This window comes from Leuresthes tenuis, unplaced genomic scaffold, assembly GCF_036924035.1.
Source record: "Leuresthes tenuis unplaced genomic scaffold, fLeuTen1.0.hap1 SCAF_3, whole genome shotgun sequence".
NCBI lineage: Eukaryota > Metazoa > Chordata > Actinopteri > Atheriniformes > Atherinopsidae > Leuresthes > Leuresthes tenuis.
The window spans coordinates 2152361-2179953 of NW_027325357.1; the positions used below are offsets into that span (position 1 = coordinate 2152361).

The following is a 27593-nucleotide window of genomic DNA, read 5'->3' on the forward strand; positions in this document are numbered from 1 at the left end:
AAAAAGGAGAAAAACCTCCCAGACAGGAGTTTGTTGTGGCAATCACAAACCCGGGGTTCCCGCTGGTCGGCTCTTTATACTCCACCCTTCCCCAAACCGCACAGGCGGAGGCCGGACATAAAGGCAGCCATCCATCTAACAGACAGCAGCCATACATCACTCACAGCACACATGAGTGATTAAACACACACAAAAGCACTTTCATTCATGCTGCTCCTCACACACCTTCACCAGCAGCTTTCTGAGTGGTAAACGAAAAGCAGAAATGCTGAAAACACACGGGAGCCTCGCCACGTCGTTCCCTCAGCCCGACAATGAGCAGCCGCCTTCCTCAGGCCGCCTTCCTCAGGCCGCCTCCTTCAGGCCGCCTTCAGCCGCCTCCCTCAGGCCGCCTCCCTCAGGCCGCCTTCAGCCTCCTTCAGCCGCCTTCAGGCTGCCTCCCTCAGGCCGCCTTCAGCCTCCTTCAGCCGCCTTCAGCCTCCTTCAGGCCGCCTTCAGCCTCCTTCAGGCCGCCTTCAGCCTCCTTCAGCCGCCTCCCTCAGGCCGCCTTCAGCCTCCTTCAGCCGCCTCCCTCAGGCCGCCTTCAGCCTCCTTCAGGCCGCCTCCTTCAGGCCGCCTCCCTCAGGCTGCCTCCCTCAGGCCGCCTTCAGCCTCCTTCAGGCTGCCTCCCTCAGGCCGCCTTCAGCCTCCTTCAGCCTCCCTCAGGCCGCCTCCCTCAGGCCGCCTTCAGCCTCCTTCAGCCGCCTTCAGGCTGCCTCCCTCAGGCCGCCTTCAGCCTCCTTCAGCCGCCTTCAGCCTCCTTCAGGCCGCCTTCAGCCTCCTTCAGGCCGCCTTCAGCCTCCTTCAGCCGCCTCCCTCAGGCCGCCTTCAGCCTCCTTCAGGCCGCCTCCTTCAGGCCGCCTCCCTCAGGCTGCCTCCCTCAGGCCGCCTTCAGCCTCCTTCAGGCTGCCTCCCTCAGGCCGCCTTCAGCCTCCTTCAGCCGCCTTCAGCCTCCTTCAGGCGCCTCCCTCAGGCCGCCTTCAGCCTCCTTCAGGCCACCTCCCTCAGGCCGCCTTCAGCCTCCTTCAGCCTCCTTCAGCCTCCTTCAGGCCGCCTCCTTCAGCCGCCTTCAGCCTCCTTCAGGCTGCCTCCCTCAGGCCGCCTTCAGCCGCCTTCAGCCTCCTTCAGGCCGCCTCCCTCAGGCCGCCTTCAGCCGCCTCCCTCAGGCCGCCTTCAGCCTCCTTCAGCCTCCTTCAGCCTCCTTCAGCCGCCTTCCAGGAACCTGCCCTGAAAAGGGAGAAAGGAAAGAACGAGATGAGGCGTTAAAAGGAAACAGGGCGTTCACCTGGTGGATGGCAGGCAGCAAAGGACCCTGGGATGCTTCATTCAGCAGAAACTAACCGTGTGGCTCCTGCTCCTCGGGTTTGTCTCCAGCTGTCAGCAGGTGGTTTTTTTAGGTGGATAAAACAGGCTGAGAAACTCAAACAATGAGGTCAAACAGGCTAAAACTGAGCCGTGAGGATCTGTTGGCTTGAGTTTTAAACTTGTTTTATCAGAGTCGTTATTTTTTAAAAACATGTTTTTATACCTTAAAGTTTAAATTACATTTGAGTGTATTTTTAAGTGAACTTTTTACACTTATTTCAACCCATAAATTATTTTAAAAAAGCATATTGGTAAAAGAATTGCATGAAAAGTATGATTTAGGATCTATCTATCTATCTATCTATCTATCTATCCATCTATCCATCTATCCATCTATCCATCTATCCATCTATCCATCTATCCATCTATCCATCTATCCATCTATCCATCTATCCATCTATCTATCTATCTATCTATCTGGCTTTTTAGCAGCATCTCCATCAGAATTTTCCTCTGAAATGCAGCTATACCCGTTGCCTTGGTAACACAGTAATGAAGCAAACTGAGGACAGTCTGAAAGATAACCAGCGGCGTGTTGTCAGGAATTCCTGCCCTGACGATGTAGTTGAAGGAAACGTGTGAGAATGAGACTATCTGTGAGGCTTTGGGAGTGGTGCAAGAATCAGGGGCCCGTTTCCTGCTCCTTTCGGTCCTTCTGCTGCCGTGAGGAAGTGCATGAGATCAGCTCTTTTCCTCTTCCCAGAAACCCCCAGAGAGCAGCAGAGAGAGGGGATATTACCTCGAGAAGGAGAAGCTGGACCCACAGGGGGAGTTAAAGAGATAGTTTCCTCTTCCCAGAACCTCTCGTACAGTACGGATCAGTTCCCACAATACAGTTTGTTTGTCTTGACTCTCGGTTCCAGTCATCCCTGCGGAAAAACAAGACACTTGTCTGGATGTGACTCCTGCTGGACCATGAGGCTTTTACACAGAGTATTAAACCGGCATGCTCTGCGCTGCAGCTGGACAGTGTTTGTGTTTCTCACTGGACTGAAGCGCTTTGAAAGCTTTTCTCAGGCAGGTTCAGGACTCTGGGTCCGACACATGGTCCACAAATTCATCTGTCTACAGATATAGTTCTGAAATCTGCCCCAACATCGTCAGACATGTAGACCCAAACAGACCCAAATCTGTCAGGAATCATTGGAGCAAAATCAAAGAAGAAATAGTGAATAGTGTGCGTTTCCGGCTCTTTATCCAACACTGAAGTAAGTGAACCCCCCACTTAAAGCCGTTCTGACTCTGAGGAAACCAGGTGATGCAGAGTTCCAGCTGTTATTTTGTCCCATTCTTCCTGCAAACACGTCTGAATACCAATAATGACCAAATTACACCAAATAATGTCCAAATTACACCAAATAATGATCAAAATATACCAAATAATGACCAAATATACCAAATAATGACCGAATTACACCAAATAATGACAGAATTACACTAAATAATGACCAAATTATACCAAATAATGATCAAATTATACCAAATAATGACCAAATATACCAAATAATGACCAAATATACCAAATAATGACCAAATTATACCAAATAATGACCAAATTACACTAAATAATGATCAAAATATACCAAATAATGACCGAATTACACCAAATAATGACCGAATTACACTAAATAATGACCAAATTATACCAAATAATGATCAAAATATACCAAATAATGACCAAATTATACCAAATAATGACCAAATATACCAAATAATGACCAAATTATACCAAATAATGACCAAATATACCAAATAATGACCAAATATACCAAATAATGACCAAATATACCAAATAATGACCAAATTATACCAAATAATGACCAAACACTTTGTGTCCTTCTGCCAACACTTAAAGCCGTTCTGACTCTGAGGAAACCAGGTGATGCAGAGTTCCAGCTGTTATTTTGTCCCATTCCTCCTTAAACAGGTCTTAAGGTGTGCAGCAGTGCGGGGGGGTGGTTGTTTCTCTGCTGGGGACAGGTCAGGACTGCAGGCAGCCAGTCCAGCACCCGTACCTCTTCTTCCTCAGCCAGGCCTTTGGACTGTGGCAGAATGTGGTTTTCCATGGTCTGCTTGAACAATGCTGGGACGTCCCAGGAAAAGATGTGGCCCTGAAGGCAGCATATGTTGCTGTAAAATCTCAGGGAGCTTTTCTGCATTAATGCTGCCGTCACAGAAGTGGAAATGAGCTTTGCCCCCTGATCCAACCCCATACCATCACAGAGCCTGGCTGCAGGGACTGGCTGCTGACAGCAGGCTGGATGCTGCTTTTGCTCTTTGCTCCATTTCTTCCAACAAAGATGTGGAATACTGATGGGTCTGACCACAGCACACGTTTCCACCGTGTGACGGTCCATCCCAGACGCCTCCGAGCCCAGAGAAGTGGACGAGGTTAACATCAGGCTCCTTTTCTGCACAGTAAAGCTTGTGAATGGAACTCTGTATTGTGGTGCTTGACAAAGGTTTCCACAGTAATCCCTTGTCCATGTGCTTCTATCAGCTGCTGATGAATGACGGTTCTTGATGCAGCGTCTGAGGGGTCAGAGGTCACGGGGTCCAGCTTAGGCTTGCTCCCTCGTCCTTTACACTGAAACTCCTCCAGGTTCCTTGAATGCTTTAATGATATTCTGCTCTGTAGAGGCAAAAATATGCAGATCCCTTCCAGTCTTTCTCTGAGGAACATTGTTTTAAACACAAACTGGAGCTCAGAGACTGTGATGGAGGCTGCTTCTGGACCAAATCAGGGTTAAATAACTTGATATTTTCCCTCTTTCCAACTGTTTTTGCAGACCTGAACTGCCAGAATTTTAACTAACAAATTAGATTAAAAAATATTTAACATCTTTAGTTCATATTCTCCAGTGGATAAAAGTCAAAGAACATTTAATGGGGACAAAACATTTCAGAATAAGGTCAGAGGTGAAGTGAACGCCGTCTCTGAATACTTCTGACGACCATGGAGCTGTTCTGGCCTCTTAAAGAGGAAACCCGGTGCTGTAATTAGTTTGTTTTGACTCATTAATAATAAGATGGAAACATGCCTGGACTCACTGTTACATGTTCTTAATCAATATGTACTGAAACAGAACATTTAGTTTCAGCTCGACCTCTCTGTAATCATCAGATTCTTCCTCTTATATCTGCATTTAATCTTTGGATCGGTTTCTTATTTTACTTAATAGATGGAGCTTTAACGTCTGCACACCATGTGCCCCCCCCCCTGGCTGAATTAGAGATAGATTGTACACAGACAAGGAGAATTTGTTCTAGAGGACGTTGAGTAACTTCCAGGTGCAGCCATGCAAGTAAGAGCAAGTCTCACTTTGTTCAAATCCCTTCAGGAGAAAACTTTGGAAAACCTTCACCATCACTCACACGTTTGTCCAGGATTCAAGAATTTTGTTTTGTTTTCCTGTGGAGAAAAAGTCTGACGTCTTCCAGCATGACTCTGAGGTCACATCTCAGAGCCTCTAAACCCGCCAACAGCGGTGGGAATAAAAGTGGGCCTTTTCCAGGCGTGGTTAAGAGTGCAAATAAACGAAAACAACACAAGCTTGAAGAATAATCTCATTTAGCGTTGGACCCTGCACAGCGTGCTGCTCTGAAAAGAAACGGTGGACCATTAAAACCAGACACTGTTGTCATGAACAGGCTCTGATGCACACTTTAATGCCAGTTTATTACAGATAGCTGCCAGAGTTATTACTTATCCATAAGCACCAGCATGGGGCCTGTTCCTGTCTCAACCTGCAGCTGTTGCTGTAAATTCGATGCAAATTAGCTTTTTATGAGTCAAGTGTGCTAAAACAATTTACCCCCCGGTGAAAAATGGAGCCTAGAACTGAGTCATTCATATTTATGGTGACAAAGCAAGTCGTAGTGATTAAACCGATACCTGCTGGAGCTTTACTGCACGGATCTGCTGCTTCCAATCAAAACTGCAGGGATTCACGGATCCAGAAGTTGCAGAATTTCCCTGTTGCTGCTTCATCTTTCTACTGAAAATGACAGGAGGTTGAAAAGAGGAAGAATTTTAAACATTTCACGACTAAAACTGCAGTTTGATGCAAATAAGTATGCAGTCATTCACTGAGTCTGTAAAGCAGGAAAAAGCTCTTCAGCTGATATTCAGCTAAACTGAGAGAGCTGGAAAAGACTGATTGATCTGCTGTGATGGTTCGGTCCGGAGGGATTTGACTCAGAACAACTCAAACATCCTGTGAGCGGCTGCTCTTCGGGTTGATGAGAGGTCAGAGGTCAGGCTGGTGGGAGAAAGGTGACAGTGTGGTTCTGCAGCTGGCACAGAACCGAGCCTGGTCTGGCGGATCACCTTTGGTGTCAGAGATGGAGATGAGAGTCAGAATCAACTCTCCTCTGAGAAACTAGCTAAGAGCTTAATAAATAAGAGCTTATTCAGCTATTTATTCACAGCTGTTTGGTTCTAAGAACACATCCAGGTGATCCGTTTTGGTAGTTTGAGCACAATATCAGTAAAATGCACCCTGAATTAATCAATATGGGCTAATTTGACCAGTTTGATACCATAACTAACGAATGAATGAATGAATTAGCTGCAGTTTGTCTTATTTTTGCCCCTCATGTTATCAGGTCTCACAGAGGCTCTGAGGTTTTTTGTACCTTCTCTTGTCACTTCCTGTTTTATTTTGAAATCACAGCTCCTCTGGTTTCAGATAACTTGCCCTTCCTCCCGTGTCTCATTGTCTTCCCTGATTCCCAAAGTGTTTCCACCTGTTCCCCTTGGTTCCTCAGGTGTATTTAGTCTGCGTCTCGTTGCCAGTGTGTTGAATTGTCTTTTCTTCCTCCAGCCTCCAAAGTAACCAAAGCCTAAGTATCAAAGATCTTGTTTATTGATGATTTCCTCCTTGAGATGATTTTCTGTTGTAGTCATAGATTTAGTTCAAGTGAAGTTTTGTTTGTATTTGTCCTTTTTCAGTAGTATCTCCGGTAGAGGAGTGTCTTTGATTTATAATTATAACTTTCATAGCAACTCCATTAGAAGGAGTCTCTTTCTGTTTATTGATTTGTTAAATTTCTATAGAGCCTCCGACGGTTCGGAGAGGGATAAGTTTATCTGTAAGATTTATAAAACCTTTTGTTTTGTCCTCCTAGCGTGGAGAGAACTTTCTTTTGATAAGTTTTATAGTCTCTCCTCTCCATAGGTATCAAGGAGAGTGGGTTAGGAATTTATAATCTATTACTTTGCTCATCAAGTGACTATCATTCTATAAATAAGATCAGATTATTGATACGACCCTGCATCTGCAGCCAGTGCTTTCACGGATCGTGACACATGTCAGGAAAAGGATTTAATTTAATTTCATTACATTAGTAAGCTTTTAATCCTCTCACATGTATTTTTCAGAACATAATATTAGATTTTTAAACTCATAAAGGTACCATTTTTGACACCACAGAGGGTATAAATATAAATATATATTGTTCCAGGTTCCTGTACAACCTCCTCCGTTCGGTCTCAGTCGGCCCAAACGGCGGCTCTGCAGGTCCCAGGACTCAGTTATAAACTGCCATGTGACCAAAAATCCAAGGTGTGTCAGAAACAAGCTGAACCGTGATTGGATTAATGTGTTGAAGTGATAGAACGTCGAAGGAAGATCATTCGCTCCCCGAGGACAGGCCTGACTCCAGCTCTCACACAAGAGGATTTGGTATTTAATGCTTTCAGCAGGCGTTATTGCTGCATCGAGGCTGTTCCTCAGCTGTAAGTCTCTTTAGATTAAAATCTCTGCTGAATTGAAATGCAAACTGCCTGAAACTGCCACCCGCAGCCATAAATGCTCCAGATTATTCTCCCATCAGCTGCTGACCACACAGAAAATATGGACCAAGGGAGACTCCAAAAGCTGGAACTTTACTTTACAGCTTTAAACACACATCTTCATCAGTGGAGGAGCGTCTTTCTTCTTTTGGTCCAGCCTCCGAAAACACAAAGATTGCAGCAGAAACTTCTGATTTTACTAAATCTTGTTGATGATGAAAGAGGAAAAGCAAAGAAACTGGATCCTCGTTTCATGTCAACATGAATCTTTAGTTAGAAACTGTAACTCAGTGTGTGTGAAGGTCAGAGAACAGGAAGATGTTGCCGGTTATCTGGTATCGTGCACATTCCTGCTTTCTTACAGCATCTGTGTTTGCTCTGTATTGGTTTCCATCTTTAAACGAGCCTCTGCGAATAAACCGAAGCAGTTGTGTGAAGCAAGATGTCCGAAAATCTTCTGAGATTTACTGTCCCCCTGTGCCTTCCACCTGAGCACGAGCACATGTTCTCCAGGCTCTGTTTTTATCTCTCTGGGCTTTGAATCGTGTGTTTGTTCACTGAAATATCTTCTAAATGTCTTACAGAAATGCAACAAACTCAATCCTGATTGCAGTTTGTTTCTGAATGAGCAGAAATGGTGTAAAAGGTGCAGGTTTTAGATGAATTACTCTTTATTTGCAACGAGCTCCTCTCAAAGAATCAGGAGCATTTTGAGAAAATTCCTTTTCTGGAGTTGAAGGTTTTTTGATAAAAGAACGTTTGACAGCGAGAGAAATGGTGCAGCAGAGTGATACTGATGCGATCCAGATGTTTGTGTGTCTTTGCTCCGGTGATTTTTGATGGCAGAAGCTCTGTGGGTAAAGACTCTGCATGCATTCCACGTGCGCTCATCTGTTTTGATTGTGCTGCAGTTGCAGAAGCTTCACATTACAGTTGTTACGAGCATCTCTGTGTGTGTGACCTTCAGCCCGCAGTCAGTAAAACAAGAATGTTGTTCTGCTCTGCTCTCTCACAGAGGTAAACACATCCTGGAGCTGCACAGGCAGGTAGCAGGGCGCCTCCGGGGCCTCCGGGGCCTCAGGGGCCTCAGGGGCAGGACTCTGCCCCACCTCTGCACCTGCTCTCCGGGCACTAACCTCAACTCTCCTCCTAAGAGCCCCAGAAACCTTTGGCAGTGAACTGTTTTATCATTTTACAATGATTTGGTGAATATTTCCAGCTGTGTTTGCATGAACTTGCTCGGCACACAGTGAGCGCTGCATTCTTGGCAGATGACTGTACACCATCAGTTCCAGGGGTGGCAAAGTTTGTTTTGGCAATTTTGACATTTATTTAAAAAGCAGAGTGTAGTTGGAGTCAGCTAAGAGTTTAAGTACGGCACCATGTGTTAGCAGCTGCTCAGACCTGCACATCACTACCTCTGAGTTTCTCTGCACTTATTCTGTCCGCTGAACCCATTCTCCACCAGAAAATGTGTGATGTAGCAGCATCATAGTTAGAAACTGTGGGCCTGGAGCACAGTAAGAACCAGGAATCCATCTGGGGTTTGGGAGGACAGCAAAGAGGGGACAACAGGCACCAAAGCACCAGAGAAACCTGCTGAGAGGATCTCTGTGAGACCCAGCGTTGAACTGGACCAAGTTGTTAAAACAGTGGGATGAAGCTAACTCTTTAGCTAACTCTGCTGGAACATTAGCCTCAGATATAGTTTATCCACTGGGCTCTTATATCCTCTGAGGCTGCTGCTGGATGGAAGATGCATGCTCCTCAGTGCAGCTGACAGCAGAACATTTCCACCAGAAGCTGGCTTCATCCGTCCAGCAGGGTGGATGTGAGTGGGCGGGGCTTAGCAGAGGAGGCGGAGCCAACGAGAACGGCTCGTTAAATGAGGAACTTTCAAACAAAGAGGAACTAAATAAATACCAGGGCTGTGTTTTTGGGGAGTTTTACACCAGCTGGTGGCTTGAGATGCCCTGATATATGCGGGGAAATAGTTTAGCAGTTAGCTGTAAGTTAGCAGCAGATGCTAGCAAACAGCGTAACTCGTTACCCTCAGATATAGTTTATCCACTGGGCTCTTATATCCTCTGAGGCTGCTGCTGGATGGAAGATGCATGCTCCTCAGTGCAGCTGACAGCAGAACATTTCCACCAGAAGCTGGCTTCATCCGTCCAGCAGGGTGGATGTGAGCAAGTAAGGCTCAAAGGTTGAGGCCAATCAAGAAAGGTTTACACTGAATGATCTGTTCGTGTTTTTCAATTAGCAGTGACTTCAGACACCGAAATAGGAGCTCTGAAGAACAGAAACAGGGATTTTCTTCATTGTGTCCCCTTTAGAAAACACAGGGCAAAGGATTGAGACGATTAAAAGTCAGCTCTACATGAAAGAGGCTGAGTTATGGAGGATTGTTTGAGTAATACAGTGACAGGAGGGGTCAGTTTGGACTTATTAAATCTTGCTGAGGATTAGATGTTTGGCAGCGAGAGGTTTTAAAACTCCAACCGATAAAGATGAAACGTATTAGAGAGGAGGAAAAAGATGGATAGTTCAGGTGGAAACAGAAGAGAAAGCGATAAGAGGATTCAGCTCAGAGTGGAGGAAGACGAGAGAATAAAAAACACAAAGTTAGGAAGTAAAGAAACTTAAGAAAAGTTCGAAGGAGGATAGCTGAGAGTAATGAAGTCGGAGTGCAGATAAATCAGCCGGGAAGTTAAAGTGAGATGTTTCAGGTTCCCCACAAGTGGACGGCCACCTTTTCACCTCATCCTCCTGTAAACATAATAAAACTACTTAATCCCTCGACCAGGAGCGGGACGCGCTTCATTCTCCCGGGAGAGGGAGGTCAGAGAAAGCATGTGAGGCATTCAGAGGCTCAGAGTTTTTACTCGGCAGGTCAGAGTGTGTTGGCTGTGGTTGTAGCAGCAGCAGCTCGTTTTACAGCTGATGCTGAACCTGCCGACGCTGCAGCCCGGACCTCCTTGGAGTTCACTGGGGTTGCTTTCAAAGTCTGGCCACCTTAAAATGCTCCTTATTCAAATAAGGTTGACATGGAAATCCCAAATTTAGTTATAGTTCATCAGCATCTCTCTCATCCCGTCACATCTGTTCTTTTCAGTATTTAACTTCTATTTCCGCGGTTGTTTTGTCTCACTCTGCAGCAACGTCACTAGATGTAGATCACATATGTCAAAGTTAAGGCCCGCGGGCCAGATCCGGCCCCCTGGATGATATATAATTACTATTAGAACCGGCCCGCAGGCCACAGCCGCCCGCTGGTGTTTTACACTACATTTCCCACAATGCAACGGTAGCCCGCGAAGTCACTGCAGCGCGGCAAGCGGCTTCATTATTCATCAGTAATCAGAGCAGAGGTGAGGTGAACTCTCAGCTACCCCTCCCCAAAAATGGCTAAAGGGAAGGTGGAGGCTGAGAACTGCTTTCAGGCCGGGTGGGAGGCAGAGTTCATGGAGGTAAAAGGCAAACCTGTGGGGAGAAAGTGTGGCTGTAATGAAAGAATATAACCTAAAAACGTCTCAGAAACACACAAAGACAAGAATATGGACACAGAACAAAGGCTACAGAAGGTGGAAGAATTAAAACGAGGTCTTAAATTTAAATGTGTTTCTATAAGACCTGATTTTTCTTTGAAGGAAGTATTGTTTTGTCTGTGTAGATTTTTGTATTTTATTTGATTGTATTTTATTTATTTTTCAGTTGAATGGACTCAGGGAAAATTGCAGATAAGATGAGAAAGAATAATTTGATTTATTTTTTTATTTTCTCATTTTACTATTTGAAAGCAGTGATTGGCAGGAGCAGCACACTTTTTAAAGGACATTTACTGCCTGTTAGAAATCTTCTCCTTTTTAAGTTACTGACAGAGCCACAACAAAACATTGCTTTATTCATTTAATGTACAGGACATGGGATTTTTCTTTGAGAGAAGCTTGTTTTTGTTCTGGTTCAATAGGCTTTGTGCAATAGCTTCAATATGTTTTAATAAACCAGTCCGGCCCTCAGCTTCTAGCAAATCTGTTTTTTTGGCCCTCTGTGTATTTGACTTTGACCCCTGAGGTAGATAAATGAAAATACAGTAAAAGCAGTAAAACGGCTGTACTTTTTAGAGTCCAGGTTGTCTCAGCTTTGCTCCGGTCTGCTCAGAATTAGGCAGCTTTGCACCCAAGATGCTTATTATTTGACCTTAATATGAGAGAAAAGAGGCGGCAAAGGATTGCAAACCTTATTATTGAGACTCTGAGGATAACATAATCAGAGAGAGAAGATGATGGTAAACTGAAGAATAAAAAATACGAAATGATTCAGTGAAAACTTATCAGCTAGATGGGAGAAGCCAGATATTCTCTGATAATGTGAGTAATGAAATGCTTCCTCACACAGCCTGATAAGGTCTGTCTGACTCCATCTTTGCGCTAAATGTGAAGTATTCATTTGTAATCTTTGTGAGAGAAAAAAGTTTTATCAATTTTATCAAAATATAATTAATATTAATAATAATATTATTTTTCATTTCTATTTGATGACAGGCCGACATGTTTTGAGAGAATCTAAAAATAAAAAGATTAAACTGATTAAACACAGACGTGGAAGACAGTTAATTTCAAATGTAAGCCAGGTGTGTGACTTACGAATCAAACACAGCAACAAATACACCAGAAAGTCCCAGAATGCATTTCTTTTACATGTAAAGCACGTTTTTCTTTCGCTTTGTATTTGCTTATTCTCTTTACGTTACCATATCAGACTTAACTGATACAAGAATTCAGGAACCCGAGGAGCCCGGTTCTGCTTCCTCCTCGCAGAAACTCTCACAGCCACACGGGGCACAAGGTTTAGGTGACTCAGTGAGACATTCAGAAAAGGAAACTCCCATAAATACGAGTGCGAAACAGTCATGGATGTGTCCCTCAGAAACGTTCTGAACAGAACTGTAGTAACTCTGGACTTCAGACACTGACGGGACTTCACCTTCATTAAGGCAGAACCACATAGAACCAACAGTTACTGTATCGGGTTTCTACGGGAGCCCAAATGAGACAAAAGAAAAGCATTTTTATACGTCTAAGAGTGCTTCTTCATCAGATGTTTCACCACTAATCTGTTGTGTTTTTATCCTTTTAGAAAACTAGAAGCACTTTGTGGCGACAGGCAGACTTTGGCAGACGAGATGCAGCATGTGAGGGTGTCGGGACGTGTCAGAACATTAGTTTTTAGAGGTGTGACGTCTTCTGGAGGTAAAGCAGCTGAGTGTCGACGTCCCAAAAGTCAGAAAGTGAACAAACTTCCTCTTTGACCCGCAGTTCATCTGAATCTGAACAGAAAACCGACACAGATAAACAGATGGTTTATTTTTAGACCAGTCGCCAAACGTCTGCGCTCTCAGCACGCTGTTCTGGAGAGTGCACGTGTGCGTGCACGTGTGCGTGCACGTGTGCTATAATAAGACGTATGTGTTTGTTTAGTGAGTCCTTCAGAGCAAACATGATGATGACTTTCTGTCAGGGATTTATTTACAGACTCTTGTCTGCTCAGTTTTTGACTCGGTCTCTGTCACGCTCACACGCTCGTGCACGCTCGTGCACGCTCGTGCACGCTCGTATGTGGGATGAGCAGAGAGGAAGAGGCGGTTTGTTCCTCGTCTGTCTCCCTGTTGACAGCTCTGAGGAGGTCATTTCCTCCACTCAAGAGATGAACAATGATGTGGAACACATGACGCTGTTAATGTTACATTTGGCTGCATTGCAGCTGTTTACAGCTGTTTACAGCTGTTTGCTGCTGTATTTATGTGCACAGAAACTCATCATTGTTAACAGGCCTAATGTTTGAAACTTGTCATTTAACCCTGAGGTTTAACTGTTGTTTTCGATGTAAAACATGCAGTTTTTTTTACAGAAATACCCACAAACACTGTGTACTCTGTGTATTTTCAGCTCTTATGAACAGAAGGATGTTTGCATTTTACACACAAACGTATGCCTTCCTCCCCCTTTTCTCTCTTTTCACATAAAACCCAAAATAAATATTTTAACTGTCCTGATTGATTACATAAAATCCTACTTTTCCATCTTAAATATGCTTCTAATTTTCGGTATTAGACAACCTAACCGAGGACAGATGTAGCTGATTTTAAATGAGCAGCTTCAGATGATAATAGAAGATGTAATCTGTCATCACGAGAATTACAAAAGAATGTTTTCTAAAGGGCTTCATCCCATGACCACCGTCGGCTGGATGTAACACTGTGATTAAGTCATGAGTCACCCTCGACTGCTTTGAACTTTATAGCAACGTTAAGACACTGATTTTAGTCCAACTCTTCATTTATCCACCATGAAAACATTTGGAGGTGGGACGTCATGTGGCAGAAGCCACAGAGTCGGCGTCTCCTTGGTGGATCTGGAATCTTTTTGCTGGTGTTAAGAGCTTTCCAGCATTTTTGTTGCAATGTCACATCGAGGTTAAACTCAAAGACGAAGCAGAAGCCAAGTTAAACCCGTCTTTGGTCTCTCAGCAGGCGTCTCTCTAACCTGTTGAGCTCTTAAAAACCTGCTGACATGATGCTCACCAGACAGTCGCCATGATAGATTATGATAAGTGATGGTTTCTCTTGGAGCTGTGCTTTAAGCTCTGGTGAATTACCCCGGGTTTACCATCCCGCCTGGCTCTGGCACAGTAAGGCTGTACTTAAAGAGTTAGCTTTGCATTTTAGAGGCTTTTCAACACTTCCAGTTGGTTTGAGTCCTCAGGAGAGAATTATTGAGTAGGTCTGCTGTTCCTGTGTTCAGGGGCCCGAAAAGATCAGGAGGCTCAGGGGCCGAAACATCTGTTTAAAGTGACCTTTTGTGGTTGGAAAGTAAATCAAACAACTTGAAAACACTAAATCATCACAAAGAGCCACAAAATGACACAAAACAGGTAGAAAAAAAAAGACACATATGACCCAAAAGAGACTCCAAAATAACAATAATGTAGATTAACATTACAAAGAAAACAAAGAGAAAGAATAATGACAAAGAGACTCCAAAATAGGCCCAAAATGACCCCCAAAAGTTACAAAATTATAGCAAAGTTTTCCTCAGAAAGACAAAATGATTACGGAGATACAAACTAACCACAAAATGACACCATAAATACACAAAAAAAGACCATAAATAGACAAAAAAGACCATAAAGAGTCATAAGATTACCCTAAAAAGATACCAGAAAGAGTGAAATGACACCAAAAGATACAAAATTATAGCAAAGTTTTCCTCAGAAAGACAAAATGATTACGGAGATACAAACTAACCACAAATTGACACCAATGACACCGTAAATAGACAAAAAAGACCATAAAGAGTCATAAGATTAGCCTAAAAAGATACCAGAAATAGTCAAATGACACCAAAAGTTACAAAATTATAGCAAAGTTTTCCTCAGAAAGACAAAATGATTACGGAGATACAAACTAACCACAAAATGACACCATAAATACACAAAAAAGACCATAAATAGACAAAAAAGACCATAAAGAGTCATAAGATTACCCTAAAAAGATACCAGAAAGAGTCAAATGCCACCAAAAGTTACAAAATTATAGCAAAGTTTTCCTCAGAAAGACAAAATGATTACGGAGATACAAACTAACCACAAAATGACACCATAAATAGACAAAAAAGACCATAAATAGTCATAAGATTAGCCTAAAAAGATACCAAAAAGAGTCAAATGACACCAAACGGTGCAAAATTGCCCCCCAAAAAAGAACCTTAACCTTAGAAAGACAGCAGAGGCTGAATTAGCACAACAGAAGTCAGACTCGGCTCTTTCTACCATCGGCTCCGGCCCTCTCTGACCGTTCAACCAACCGTTGACCCTCTGAACTCAGGAGAACCAGCAGTCGCAGCCGCTCACGTTTTGGCCGTTTGTGTTGGACTTATTCGGGTCTGCTGTGTCCAAACTGCTGAGGGAACATGGGATAAGTCTGGAAAAACAAACGGTGAACTTGGTTTGTTTTGTTCTGGTTTTGGAGCTGTGCGGTGATTCGGTCCAACTGGACATCTGGATCATCGAGCTCCATCTTCCAAACCTCGTCTAATCAGAATTTAATCAACTCTGAGTCTCAGGTTCTTGCTTTAATGTGTTTTATTTCAAACTCTGTTTGGTAAATAAATCATTTCTTTCATTTTCATTCAACACCAATAATTAAAACGGCCTCAGAAGAGTCTGATCCAGGTGCAAACTCTGGCTCCCTGTTCTCCTGTTTGAGGAATGTTTTATTGAAGAGATAGTGGGCTGCTGTGATTCGCCAAAAGAACAGTCAGTGTTTTCTCAGATTAAAATGCCAGCGAGCAGCAGTATCTCCTGATGTGAATATAAACATGTTAAATTCCAGCAGCGTTCTAATCCTTCAGTTTCAGAAGGAGCTTCCAGGGCGTTTTTCTCCTTTCTGAACCACTCCCTGAAAATCATTATGTTCCGTTCAATTTAATTGATTTTACTTTTATTCATTTGCACCAAAGATTCGGTCCAATTCAATCCTTGTAATCTTAATCCAATAAAATGTAATTAATTAAAATCTAAATGATCCCAGTTCATATGAAGCCAGTTTTCCTCGCTGAGGAAACCAGAATGCATTAAAACTTTAATCTCAGTTACTTTTGGTCTGTTCTGTTGTTTTAAATGTGATTTATAGATAAAGTTGGATTGAAATGTCCACTTTCAGTTCAGCCTCAGCTTTCAGACACGCCCACATTGATGTGATCAGTAACTGCAGGTTGGAAACTCAAACCCATGATGCTCCCACCACCGTGCTTCATGACCGGTTCATACAACGCGATGCGTTTAAGTGTCTCAGTGTGAAATAAACGGAGGAATTACAGCAGGTTCCAACATAAGAGACAGTTTCATGTAGCTTGCTTCCTAATATGATTTTCTTTTTTATCATTAGTTTTTGTGTTAACGACACATATTCAGATTGTTGTGGGGGGAATGTCAGGAGGAACGTTGGGGGGAACATGGGGGGAACTGTTATGGAAGTTTTCAATCGCTTCCTTCGTAGTACCTCTGATGAGCAATTAAATAGAGACTTACTTTTTCTGCCGGCCGGCTAAGTTTTTATTCTTCGTTGCAAGGAAAAAGATCAGCGGAAATGGTATGAAAAAGATACAGACAAAAGGGATACAGAGCATTTATACCTGAGGAGGGGGGCTTTGTTCTTTAGGTGTGTAACCACAATTATCTTGTCTGAGAGTTGATTAAGAAGTAAATGATTTAAAACAATTAGCGTGTCTGGGTGATACAAATGGTTAATGTGAATTGGAGGGTCTGTCAGTCCTGAGACATAAAATTTACCATCACAGAACGTGAGAGGAACATTGGGGGGAACGTTGGGGGGAACGTTGGAGGGAACGTTGGGGGGAACGTGAGAGGAACGTTGGGGGGAACGTTGGGGGGAACATGGGGGGAACGTGAGAGGAACGTTGGGGGGAACGTTGGAGGAACCTTGGGGGGAACGTTGGGGGGAACGTTGGAGGGACATTGGGGGGAACGTTGGGGGGAACGTTGGGAGGAACGTTGGAGGAACGTTGGGGGGAACATGGGGAGAACGTTGGGGGGAACGTTGGAGGAACGTTGGGGGGAATGTTGGAGGAACGTTGGGGGGAACGTGAGAGGAACGTTGGGGGGAACGTTGGAGGAACGTTGGGGGCAACATGGGGGGAACGTGAGAGGAACGTTGGGGGGAACGTTGGAGGAACGTTGGGGGGAACGTTGGGAGGAACGTTGGGGGGAACGTTGGGGGGAACGTTGGGGGGAACATGGGGGGAACGTGAGAGGAACGTTGGAGGAACGTTGGAGGAACGTGAGAGGAATGCGGTCTCACATCTGAATGTGAGACTGATCTGTTTTTCTTAAAAAAAACACAAAATGTCAGCATATGTGTGATCTATGTGAACGGATCTCTTCAGAAACGTTCCGTATTTTTAAAATATCAAATGTTTTGTGTGCAAAAAAGTCAAAAAGTGAAACGAGTTTCTGTGGGACGCGCTCTCCATGATGATGTTCAGAGGCTGTTCAGTTTGAAAAGGCTAAAAGATAAATTCCTCACATTATAAAACGTTTATTCTGTGTCCTGTTTGTTTCCTCCCATCAGGCCCAGTCCAGCGCATCCAGTGACCAGCTGGACGTTCCCCATCAGTGAGGATCAACCAGAGATGACTTTAGCTGCAGGAGAACTCAGAGCCAGGGGGGCGGCCTCTCTTCAGATGCTGATGGCGTTTCTCCTCCTGCTGCCGTGGCCGCAGCCTGCAGCCTCCAACGCTGCTCCGCACAGATCCTGGAGCCAAACAGGGCCTCGGCTGCAGCTCTCCCACTCAGGTAGGAGACACCTCCGGGGAAACAGGTGCAGAGATGCCTGAACACAGTTTAAAACTCGCTCATATGAGCAGGACAGCTGGTTGCTTAGAGTTAGCAACAGACTGGACAACAGACGCTGTAGTTATCTGGGACTTGGCTGAGTCTGAGCATCCCAGGATTCACCAGGAGTCTCACCAGGAGTCTTCACATTTGTGCTTAATTGATGCTCTGATTATCCAAACGTTAGATTTGAGGATGTGTGGTAAAGCATGTCAGGTTGTTGTTTTTACGTCTCCGGCGCGTCCATCTTTAATCCTGAGGGTCCAGGCAGCAGGTGGGCCGCTCTGCTCGCTCTGTGCATCACCAGCATGTTTGTAATCGTAATTTGTTTGAGAAATTCTAACATTTTCCTCCAAAATCGATGAAAATCTGGCTTTGACTCTGCAGTCAACCAACTTTAAACTCCTCATGGAGCAGTTTATTTATGTTTATTTATGTTTATGTATTTAGCAGATGCTTTTATCCAAAGCGACTTACAGGTAGGCATGTAGGGTAAGGGGGTCTTGCCTAAGGACCCCTACTGGAGGTAATACCTTTCATGCAGAGGATTTGAACCCAGGTCTCCCACATGGAAGGCAATCTTACCACTACACTATCCAGTATTTAATCCAGGTTTATTTAATCCAGATTTGCATCAGTTTATACCCGGAACGGTTGTTGTTTAGAGACTTTTTACTCAATGAAAAGTTGTTTTAGTCGACTTCTCTGTGGTCAAACCAGCTTCCCCTAAACTTGTACTTCCAGTGAATATCATCCAGCTGATCTGGTTTTCTCGTCTGTTTTCAATAATGTTATTTATTTTCAGAGCTTGACACAGTCATCTACGTATAAAAATGCCAAAGATGCTGTAATAAATAGTTTCCTTTGTTTGTTTGAAGCATTTCGTGGCCTTTTTTCAGTATTTTTTTCAGTCTCACTGACATAAGGAGTCGTACCTCTGGGCTGAATTAAAGAGGAAAATAACATCACACTTTTTCCTTGAGCCTCTTCAGTTTCAGCGGTTTGACCACAGAAATGTGAGCGTCAGCTGAGGGCGTCTCAGAAATAAACTGATTTACAGTTAAAAAAGGAGCTAAAATGTCTGTGAGAGTAAAGCTGAAGCTTCGGGGCCCTCGGAGGGCCGGGGGCAGATTAGTTCCAACAGCGTTAAACTCTCCTCATAAAAGCTTTTGAAGCAAAGCTTTTTCATGTTTTAATCGTGGAAGGACGTAAGTGGCTCGATCTTTGATTCATTCCATGACCACAGACATAACAGAGAGAGTCAGTGAGGAGCTTCTGGTGCATTCCTCGGGTGCTGAAACGCCACCTCTACGCCACCAACCAGACAAATGAGTTTCCCCTCTGCCGTTTGGGCTTTTTTGCTGCTTCTAACTCTGCTCATTTAAGCTTTTTGTGCCTGATTTGCGTGGCTTTGTGGCCCATCTGAACGGCAGCAGCATTCATGGCTGCCATCCATCACGGCTCTCGGTGGAACTCCTACAGAAAGGATTCAGAACTGTTTTAGATTCATAGGAACTGTGCAGCTCTTTAGCTCCTTTGTGCCTCATATATGAGATCAAAAACAGAACCATCTGTCATGTCTTCTCCGATTATAACTGTCACAAGTTGGAGCGGGGGGGTTAACATCCCAGCTTCCACCGCTGCAACACACTCAGAGAAAACTGGATGAAGTTTCTGATTAAAGCAAAGTGTCAGAATACTTCCTGGCTTTCCTTTTTGTGATGTTTGGACAGTCGGTATCCAGTTAAAGGTTTTCCCAGGCGACACATTGCTGTTGGAGCTGGAGAGAACGTTATAACTGTATCCTGAATATCAGTGAAAGAATGTGTCCTTGGAACAAAGACATCTGCTGGATGAGACTTCCACAGAAATGTCTCTCACAGTAAAAAGAGTTTTTAGAAACTCTGTGCCGTGACGTCATGATTAATGTCAACAGCAGAGGCTTTTTTCAGCTCAGGAATGAATGAGAGTTTAACAGATTTACAGCGTGGGGAGTGATGCCACGATGCCCATTAAACAGGCTCCGTTAGCTTTAGCTGCTCAGCTCCGTTAGCTTTAGCTGCTCAGCTCCGTTAGCTTTAGCTTTAGCTGCTCAGCTCGGTTAGCTTTAGCTTTAGCTGCTCAGCTCGGTTAGCTTTAGCTTTAGCTGCTCAGTGTCATCATGGATGTTCTCTGCATCAGAAGAAACAGCCGTTTGGTTCCTGCTTCCTGTAATTTGTGGTAATACATGCTGTCAGCTGCAGCCGGTCATATATGAGGTGACACAGTGACTGTGTTTCCATGCAGCAGGTGCATTTTAAGCTTCATGATCTGGTTTGAGGAACATAAACTGCAGAACATGGTTCTGATGAACAGGACATTCATTTAGAGAAGACCTGTTCAAAATGGAGAAAAAGCCTCTTTATGAAAAATAAATAAGGAGAGAAAATGCTTTAAGGACATGATGCAGAAATAGCTGCACTTTTTAAATGTCTAAGGAGGTAAAAACTAAAAAAAAAAGAGAAAAATCTTTACAGAATTAGAATTATTATATGAATAAATCATTAAATCAAATGAAAATTAAATGAAAAATTAGAAAGAGGCCCGACAGATAGTTAAAGCCATAATGTTAACATCTAATTTTATTACCTAAATCATTTTTATACTAATTTTATATAATTCACATGCAAATGTTTAATTAATTTATTGAAGACATTTATGTATAGTTGTATTTATCTAGATCTTGTTTAAGTCCTCCATATTGGTAATTTAGAAGCAGAAACAGTCATGTGAGCTTCTTTAAATATAAACATTTATTTAGATGTTTCCATCTTGTGAAAAAAAGAAAGTTAGACTAAGGAACTTATGAATAAAAATGAATTTTTATTTAATTTATTATTATTTTAGTACCATTTATAATGATGTCACCTGATGTTGGGTTGTTTCAGTCCTTTTTACTTGAATAAGTTTAGTTTATTTGTTTAATTCATGTCTGTTTGACTGATTTATGTCAGTTTTTCGGTCATCATTTGAGGCGTTTTGGCGCCGGAGGCCCCAGCTGAGGCTTCTTCCTGTGAGGTGACGGTGCCAACCTCTCCACCCCTGAGCTGCCCTATTTAAAACAGCTCCGGTTTAAACAGAGGAAGGAACATTTTATGTTGCTCTATCAAACTAGAATACAAGATTACAAGCTCTGGTTTGCACTGAGGTTCAGCTCTTTGTTTAACTGTCTGACCAACATCAGACGTGTTGTGGCGCTTTGATGACATCATGCTGCATCGGCCTTTGTTTCTCAGAGACAACAGTCAATTCTTCAGGTGACCAAAGGAGACTCGGACAATGTAAACATGGATTATTTTCAGCATTAGACCAAACAACCAGCAGCTTATTGTTGTTTTTCTGGTGAGATGACTCAGTTTCTTCTGTGGGACGCCCTCAGCTGGTTTCCCAACACGTCTTTAATTCTCGTGGATGGAAAAAAAAGAAGCTGTTGGTCGTAAAAAATCCACTTTTTAAGTATCATAAATAACTGCTAGAAAATCCGTTGAAAACTCAGTGAGTTTTACATCAGTAATGGAGAGAATTGAACCTGGTTAAAAGGAAAAATCCAGTCTTTGTTGAACAGTAACTCTTAGAAAGTAGCTTCTAACTGCTGCTCAGGCGCCTCTGAGAGCATCTAATGCTGCATTCACTGACCGCAGGGAAACTCACATTTTTCAAACTCAAACTGGAACAAATTTAAAGAAAACGGCACAAAAAGTTAGACTCACGCCTTGGTAGCTTGAACAATGTTCATCAACCCTTAAACACTTACATATTTCTCAAAAACGATAGCTCACCATGTATATGTAATGATTCTGATTGAGTTATTAAACATTAGATTAAGTATTTTCAGAGTATTTCAGCTCTTTTTTTGGTAAGAGACATAAGTGCTGATGAGCATTTGTTGTTAACAACAAAGCAGACCTTGACACAGCCTCATTTGTTGAGCATTAATTTTCACAAACACTTTCAATGCATATTATTTTACTTAAAATTAAAAAGTTATGCAGTTTACACTGAAATATTGAGGGGAAACACCACTGATTCCAGAGGTCCAGACCCCCCGGTCTCTGTTTCTGAAACAAAAACACTCTTCAGCTCCAGTATTCATGCATTTAGTTCATCCTTTATGTGAAGACTGTTAAACTGTTAAAGATACTTTACCTTCAGCCTCTTCAGATGTTAAATCCAAAATGTGCTGGAATACAAAACCCAGTGAAGTTCAAAGACTCAGAGACTCCACTGCGCATCCATCATTTGTCCAACCCGCTCTGATTGTAAAGAAAACTCCATTTTTGATTAAAATCAGCCTTCAGTTAAAAAATAGAACATCAAAGGGACAAATAGAGGCTCTTGATAATAAGAACAGAGCACTTCACTCTCACTGAAATCATCAGTCTGCCCACTTCCTGTCTCATTAACACTTTTTTCCTGAATGTTTCCCACTTGGAAACAAGCGACTGCAGTGAAGCCAACAAATGTTTCCGATCCAGAAGCAGAGGTACAGTTTCCTCGTTGATTAGTGAGACGTTTGTGTAGAGAGAAATCTGCTGTAAGAATGAATGGATAAGATGGAAGGACAGAATTAGTAAAGTAAGAATAACCAGTGAGGTTTCAGGTGATCAAAGATACTTCATGAAACTTATTTTGCCAAATCAAGTTTATTTCACATTTAAAAACACATTATTGCATTATTATATATAGAAATATAAAGTAGAATGAAATAAAAAGCAGTGTGAAAACAGATTATGTAATAAATAACAAGCCGTTAAAACCTGGAAAAGCCTGAAAACACATGTCTTAAGATGAGATTTAAACAGATCCTGATCCTGATCCTTAACTCTTAATTGGAACTAAAAGACTTCAGTCTTACTGTCATTTAAATTTAGGAAGTTTAGGAAGAAAGCCAGCTAAGATTGAACTGGTAAGCAATATTATGTTATTTAGAGTGTGGACCCCAGCAGCAACATATAGAGGGAAAACAGCATTGGACCTAGCATGGACCCTTGAGGTACACCACTGGACAGAAGGGGCTTTCTGGGGGGAATGGACACAGATGCTAACAGCAAACAATCATCATGAACGAACTCAGAGGATGTTCATTAAGCATTTTATTGAATTAAAAACATTTTTATTTAATATCTGAACATTCTGGCTTTGGAAAACATGCCCAAAAATGTTATTTAAATAGTTTTAAAGAAATTCTGGAATCACTCAATGGTGACAAAACACACTGATCTGCCACCAGATTTATAGAAAGCTGTGCATGTCTGAAAGGAAACAGGAGTCTAAGCGCCACCCAAAGATCAGTCCTGCAGTGAGGATAGTGAGGAGGCAGGTGTCATGATTCATTGGTGGAGAAAAAGCAGGAAAATGACCCAAATTCAGGACTTATAGGCAGAGGAATCAGAGATTTTATTGATATAATTAACTAAAGACGCTGCCATGGCAGGAAAAGCCAGTAACCAAATAGGATTAACAAGAAAACAGATCTGGCTTTGAACCAAGGAAAAACTGGAGAATATGTAAAGAAGGAGGTGATTACAAAAAGGAGCAGGTGAAGCAATCAGTAACCAGGTGTGATGCAGGAAGTGAGCAGCACCTAGAAGAGCAAACAGGATGCAGGGTAAGTAAAGTACCCAGAGACAAAAAGACAAATTCAAAGCCAAAACACACAAACTCATCGACCATGACAGCAGAGGGGTGTTTAGGGCCATCTTCAGAGAAAATCTGATGGCATTAAACCTACAACTCCTCTTCCTCCCATACCCAGTCCTGTCATTTTCTCTGGGTGCATTGTTTTTTGTGCTTTTATTCTCACCAGTTTTATTTAATTCTTTAGAACTCTCTTCCTGCTTCATAAAACCACTGCAGACTTCCTCTTCAGTCGGCATGAATTTATTTCCTCTGAGGCAACAAAACAGGTTACTGGAGCCTTCAGACATTCCCACAGGTTCAGCTTGGCTGGCCAAACATTTTTAGTGCTCGCTGACTGAAAACTCATCATAAACAGACAGAAAACAATCACCGGTGTAACATTAGGGCTACAAATACCTCATAAATGCAGAGCTAACAGTCTGACCATCGTTTATAAGGCAATCCTCACTCAGTTTGAACTTTTCCGGCTCTTTCACCAGTGGTCACTGCTCAGGCTCTGCAGACATTCTCTGTCTATCACAGAGACTTTTTACAAGCTGTAAAACCATCGGTCATCACTGCAGACTATCTGCTCAGGCTGGCTGACCCCTTTTAATCTCATGAAGACCAGCAGGTACTGCATTTTGGAGCCGCTCACGAGCTAAATATGGCTAAAAAGTGTATATTAGCTGATTAGACTGGATGGGCAAAGGCTATTGTGACCTCACAAAGACTGTTTTTTTAAGCAAGACTCAACAATTCACAGAAGTCTTATTGAATAAAGCGGTGATGTGACAGCATCTTATATCCTGAAGGTCAATGTTCTCATGCTGACCTCTTGTTGTGTTGGATTTTTCTAATTTATGTTGCAGCTCATCTTGGCTAAAACAATGGATCATCATGTTAAAATGACCTTAAACGAAAAATTTCAAGAGTTTTTAGCCCATTTTTCCCCTTTTTTGTGTGTGTAACATAGCATATTAGCATATAAATCTTTGCAGTTAGATCCAAACTGAGCAAGAAAGCTTTGAATAGCAAATTCTAAGTAGCTCCAGTGAAATAGAATGAGGTTATTAAATATGTCAATTGACAGGCTCAGATTATTGTGAGTTATTGTAAGCGAGTTTCAAACCAATACCCAGGAAAATATGGTGTTTCCTCAATTAGTGGCTGAGGCTTTTATTTACTTCAGTGGCGCTTTCAGCTATAAATGATGTGGCTCTGCTGGTTCAAAGTGGCCAAAGAAGTCTGGTTTCTCCCCAAGATCCATGATTGTCTGTTTCATTGTGCTGTATTCTGCATAGAATGTGGTCATAGCTTGGATGAATTTGTTGAATAAATGGTTGGAAACCAAATTTAGCCACAGTACAAACAGAGTCTGACCCATGCAAATGTTTTCAGCTCCAGCCTAGTTTATTATCTCTGCCTCTGGTGACCAAAGTGTTGATCAGATGGAGTTTATTAGCCTCAGGAGAAAACATAGCACTTGCCAGACAAAAATAATTGTGTCATCTGGTTAAAATACCACTTTGTGTTACTTTTTATTATTATTTTATTATTTGGGGTTTATCATTAGCCATTGGACACTAGCCAAAATTAGCAGCTAATGTGGCTATTAGCTAATTGCTAATCGTTAAATGGCTAACGTTAACTTTACTCTGTGGCCAGGTTAATGTTTATGACTGTTTAATTATTGATTATGGCTGAAATAGTGTCAACTGAGCTCTCTCAAATCCCAATAAAGACCAGCATGTTGGTCTTAAAGATGTTTTGCCAAGTTTGTTGTTCTCCTCGTCTTCATTGTCTCCACTTTGTAGCATTGTTAGCATACAGGCTGCCACTCAGGGAAACAACTGTATTTAGCATCGACAAATACCTGAATATCCATTGCTTTTGTTTATTTATGTATTTATTTGTTATTGACAGGAATAGAGGAAACATTATGGAAAGGGTCTCCACTGAAGTCTGAAGTCCTGCGTGTCGTTATATGAATATGAGTAAAGTCTGTGAGAGCTGAAGGAGCTGCCCTGGAAGGAGTGGAGTAACGCTGTCAGATTGCAAAGTACAACAGTTTCAGACTGTGACAATGTTGAACCACACTTAAGACTTGGACACACTGCAGTTGGGGCTAGTTGTGCTACAGAGGGATGAACTCTGATCATTTTAACCAGGATGGCTGCGATGAGTGAAACTGAAGAGGAAAGTTGACCCCAGAACAGCTTCTCGAACAACTACAGTTGTACGGAGCAAACATCTGTTTACCTGCTAGTACAGGCTGCTAAAATTCTCCTGGTTGTAGGTTCTGTTGATCTTGGTCCTCTATAATCTCTTCTTCTGTGTATAATGAGGATAAATAGTGAAGCTGGGAGAAAATACGTCTGCGTAAAGTTTCCTGTTTCTGAAGAACGTAAATCTGTCACAGCTAAAATAAAAAGGCTTTAGGTGGTCATGCGTTTGCTGTTGGAAACAGTAGCAGATCAGTGGTTTTCACGGCCGTAAAGGGAAGCAGTGAACTTATTTAATGAACTACGGCGTGGTTCTCTGCTGCGTTTTTAGCTGCAGGATCGACAGCACACAGACTATTAACATTTATAAGGCAGATGCTCAGACTGAAGCTTCAGGGGCAAACGCACACTTACATGTGCTCCCTTTGATCTCCAGACTCACCGAGTTTTACTGCTTCACCTCTTCTAAAGCCCTGTTTTTGAATGAAAACATAAAAAGTCATCAGTTGCAGTCCTTCACAAACTAGTTGATAAGCTGCAGTTCAAACATCCACCTGCAACAGTTCGCTGGGCCAGTGTTTTTTACGTTATGATTTCAGTCATTTTACTTCAGTGAAGCCTATAAATACTTCCTCCTCCTCATAAACACATGAACAGATCACAGATATACACTGGGAGACAGAGGGTGTGCGTCACCGGTGACCCCGAGTCTGACCCAAACAGGATTCCTGAGAGATCAGCCCTCATCCTGCAGGGAGACGCACTGTAGGTCTGTGTGTGTGCACGTGTGTGTGCACGTGGGCACGTATGTTATTGACTGAGGAGTAAAGGGACAAAAGATGGCACATAAGACGCTTTAAAACGCTTAAATCTGAGGCTTCAGAGTGTTCTTCTGCTCTGTTTTATCTTCTGGCACTCGCACACTTTCTTTTTCATATTCGTATAAATCCTAAAAAGTGATCACACACTTAAACGTCTGCAGGTGCATTTGCAGCACATGTGAGGATTGGTGTCTGTGGAGACTCGATGCACATTTCAGCACATTTCAGCACATTCCACAGTGTTATACAGGTTTTATCATCCGTCTAAAGGCCTGAAACTGACTGCGTCTTCACCCTCTCGAAGCATTTTTTTCACTTACTTTGTGCAGTAATAATGAAAAACAGATTTTTCATAAACGTTTGGGTGGAAATTTATGGTAAAAGTATAAAGATTAGAAAAGGTTACGACATAATGTAGAATCTCCTTTCGCGTGACTTAGAGAAGCTGAGATAGTTTAGGTAAGTTTGCTTCATCTTGTCAGTGAGACACTGAAAAACTGTGCAGGACATTAAAGGGTTAAAGTTCTCCTCTGTGACAGATTCCTCTTTTCTGACTTTGTGTTCAGGCGAGAATATTTTTCTTACTGGTGTCTGCTTCATGATTACAGAAAATTACAGTTATTTTAGCTTAAAGTTGGACATGTTGAGTTAGAAAAGTTTGAAACTTGGATTTGTGAAGCTGATAAGAACACAGTTACACTGTAGAAGCTCCTGAATTACACATAAAGAGTCAGAGTTATGGAGCATTGAGGTATCAGAGTATTTGCATCGGTTTCCTGGTTCTTTTTGTGGAGAACATTTAATCTTCTTAACTCTACTTTCTGTCGGTAAACAACAAAACTGATTTACACACCGAACACTCAGCTGAACAAACCTCACTTTATGGTCATATTTTTGTTGAAATCAGCATAAATGCACATTAACAGCAACAGCTGCGCTGGTCGTATTCTATATAATCACCATCATGTGTTTGGACTTGCTAGCATGCAAATATACATTAAATGCTAATAATCAGAAACAGAAGAATATTATAAATCTCTGCAGGAAATCTGCTGTAACAAGCACAAGGTTGTAGACGTTATACAGCTGGGAGAGAGAGAGGAGGACTGTCTGATTGGACTTCCAGGTATTTGCTCAGCTGTACCTCCGACTTCTCTCCACTGATGGGAAGTCCTGGAGTCACAGAGGTCCTGGAGTCACAGAAGTCCTGGAGTCACAGAAGTCCTGGAGTCACTGAAGTCCTGGAGTCACAGAAGTCCTGGAGTCACAGAAGTC

The 27593-nt window shown here is 42.6% G+C and overlaps 1 protein-coding gene across 1 annotated transcript in view; it reads left to right on the plus strand.

Moving 5' to 3' along the window:
• The window catches only part of LOC140302885 (semaphorin-3D), a 150247-nt gene that overhangs the window by 53574 nt on the left and 69080 nt on the right, over positions 1-27593 (plus strand). The window contains exon 2 of the mRNA XM_072381413.1: positions 17352-17575. Within this exon, the coding sequence (XP_072237514.1) occupies positions 17413-17575 (163 nt within the window). The 5' untranslated portion in view covers positions 17352-17412. The remainder of the gene's footprint in view (positions 1-17351; positions 17576-27593) is intronic.